The sequence below is a fragment of the Condylostylus longicornis genome, unplaced genomic scaffold, assembly GCF_029603195.1.
Source record: "Condylostylus longicornis isolate FDR11 unplaced genomic scaffold, ASM2960319v2 ptg000012l, whole genome shotgun sequence".
NCBI classification, from domain to species: Eukaryota; Metazoa; Arthropoda; class Insecta; order Diptera; family Dolichopodidae; genus Condylostylus; species Condylostylus longicornis.
The window spans coordinates 598,697-600,533 of NW_026577981.1; the positions used below are offsets into that span (position 1 = coordinate 598,697).

Below are 1,837 nucleotides of genomic sequence, written 5' to 3' on the forward strand. Positions count from 1 at the left end.
CGACGTCAATTAAATACATGACTGAATCATACTTGCTAGCATTTATCGCAAAATTTTTGAACTTTTTTTTTCTGGATTTCGAGAACGAATATACACTGCAAAATTATTTGGAATATTGTAGGGAACGAATAATTGGTTTTTTGGCAATGAGTAAGTGTCTTGTAGGAAAATATTTCAATTTTTTTAATTTCTTTCTTAATTTTAGTTTTAATCAACATTACCAACATTAAAAATACGAAATTAGTATTCCATTGTAATTGTTTTCCTTCAACAGAAATAGAAACAACTGCTTTTAGAACAGTTTTTCTATTTTCCGGTTTTTATTATTTTTGAATAAACACAATATTCAAGTTACTGGTAAAAATTATTGCAATTTCAATTTTTGTTTATTTTCGTTTTTTGAATGGAATTGTTCATGCTTTGAAAATGTTCATAAAAGGATTGGGTAAAATCAATCATCTGATCTTGCATTGCTGGAGAAACGTAATTTGGATTCCCCTGACCGCCTTCGATTAATCCTTCTTTAGTATATCTCATAAAACCAGCGACCGTTGTTTCAGGTGGAAGAATTGCTCCATCTTCTATAATGCAGCAGTCTTTCAGAACACATCGCCTTCCCTAAAAAAAAACAAAAGTCAATTAAAAACAAAAAAAGTGAAAACATACAATAATCGCATTTTTTCCTATATAAACATAAGAGCCAACACTTGCTGCCGATATTACACTATCACTTCCGATGAAAACGTGATCTCCTATGTGTAGAGGAAAAAATACAACACTAAAAATTGAAACAAGATTTGTAACATTACACTTTGCAAATTTATTTTATACCACACCCTTTGCTAAATTGCTTGAACGCTGGTCTTATGACTGCTCCTTTACTGATAATGCAATACCTGCCAGTCCTTACATTCCCCAAATCTCCTCTTATTATAGCTCCGCTTTGCACTATAACTTTCCCGTTTAATACAATGTTTTGCGATCCGCATAGTATTGTCTCTCTGCTGACTTTGTTCCCAGAAGCCTATAGAAACTTGTTAATATCAAATTAGTTCAACACTTAAAGTCACTTACAGTTTCAACATACTCATCCCTACTGTAATAAATATTTGGTACTTCCATGACACGTTAGACTGTTTTTTGACGAATTTCTATTTACTTTGCTACCACAACATGGATATCCTCAAGGCAGAAATCATTGCCAAATCATGTACTGAGCCTCCTCGTCTAAAGTAAATTTAATATTTTCATATAATGCAAATTGTTCAATTTTTCCAGATTTTCAACACTTTACTGAAATAAAGAATATTTATAAATGAAAGATTCAACAAAATTAAAAAAAATATTACATTTGCGACAAAAGCCGAAAAAATTATCGTTGGTACTCCGCAAAAAAAAATCAATATGTTAACGTCTGAACGATAATATCGAAATGTCGTATATATCGATGTTTATATAAACGTCGACTTATTTATAAATCAATTTTTACCCATTGTTAATTGGTTTTGTCGGTTTCCAGCTCAAATACTTAAAACCGAACTATTTTTTTTCTTGATGGAGCGTTTGTCTGAAAAAAGCTGAGAGTTTTTTTGTTATGATACATTTATTACTCTTTTGATAAGAATAATATGTAGGCCGGTATATATAAATTTGACGTTAAAAAAAACCTTGTTAATTAAAACTTTGAAGTTGATCCAAATTTAAAGAAAAAAAAATTTCTTAAAAACTAAGATGTCAAAATTTCAATTTTCTGGGGCTATTATTTTATTGGGGCTCAGCTGGATTCATTTGCTCGTCGTTTTTAAGCTGAGCTATTTATAGTCGAAGTATTTTTTCT

General features: G+C 30.4%; 1 protein-coding gene across 1 annotated transcript; it reads right to left on the minus strand.

Moving 5' to 3' along the window:
* Window positions 1–257: 257 nt before the first annotated feature.
* On the minus strand, window positions 258–1,500 carry LOC129619362 (dynactin subunit 5). The gene is made up of 5 exons (XM_055534604.1): window positions 1,350–1,500; window positions 1,075–1,293; window positions 837–1,024; window positions 667–778; window positions 258–618 (listed from the first exon to the last, which is right to left on the minus strand). The coding sequence occupies exons 2-5, from the start codon at window positions 1,120–1,122 to the stop codon at window positions 376–378; spliced, it is 591 nt and encodes a 196-aa protein (XP_055390579.1). The 5' UTR covers window positions 1,123–1,293; window positions 1,350–1,500; the 3' UTR covers window positions 258–375.
* Between the last annotated feature and the right edge of the window lie 337 nt (window positions 1,501–1,837).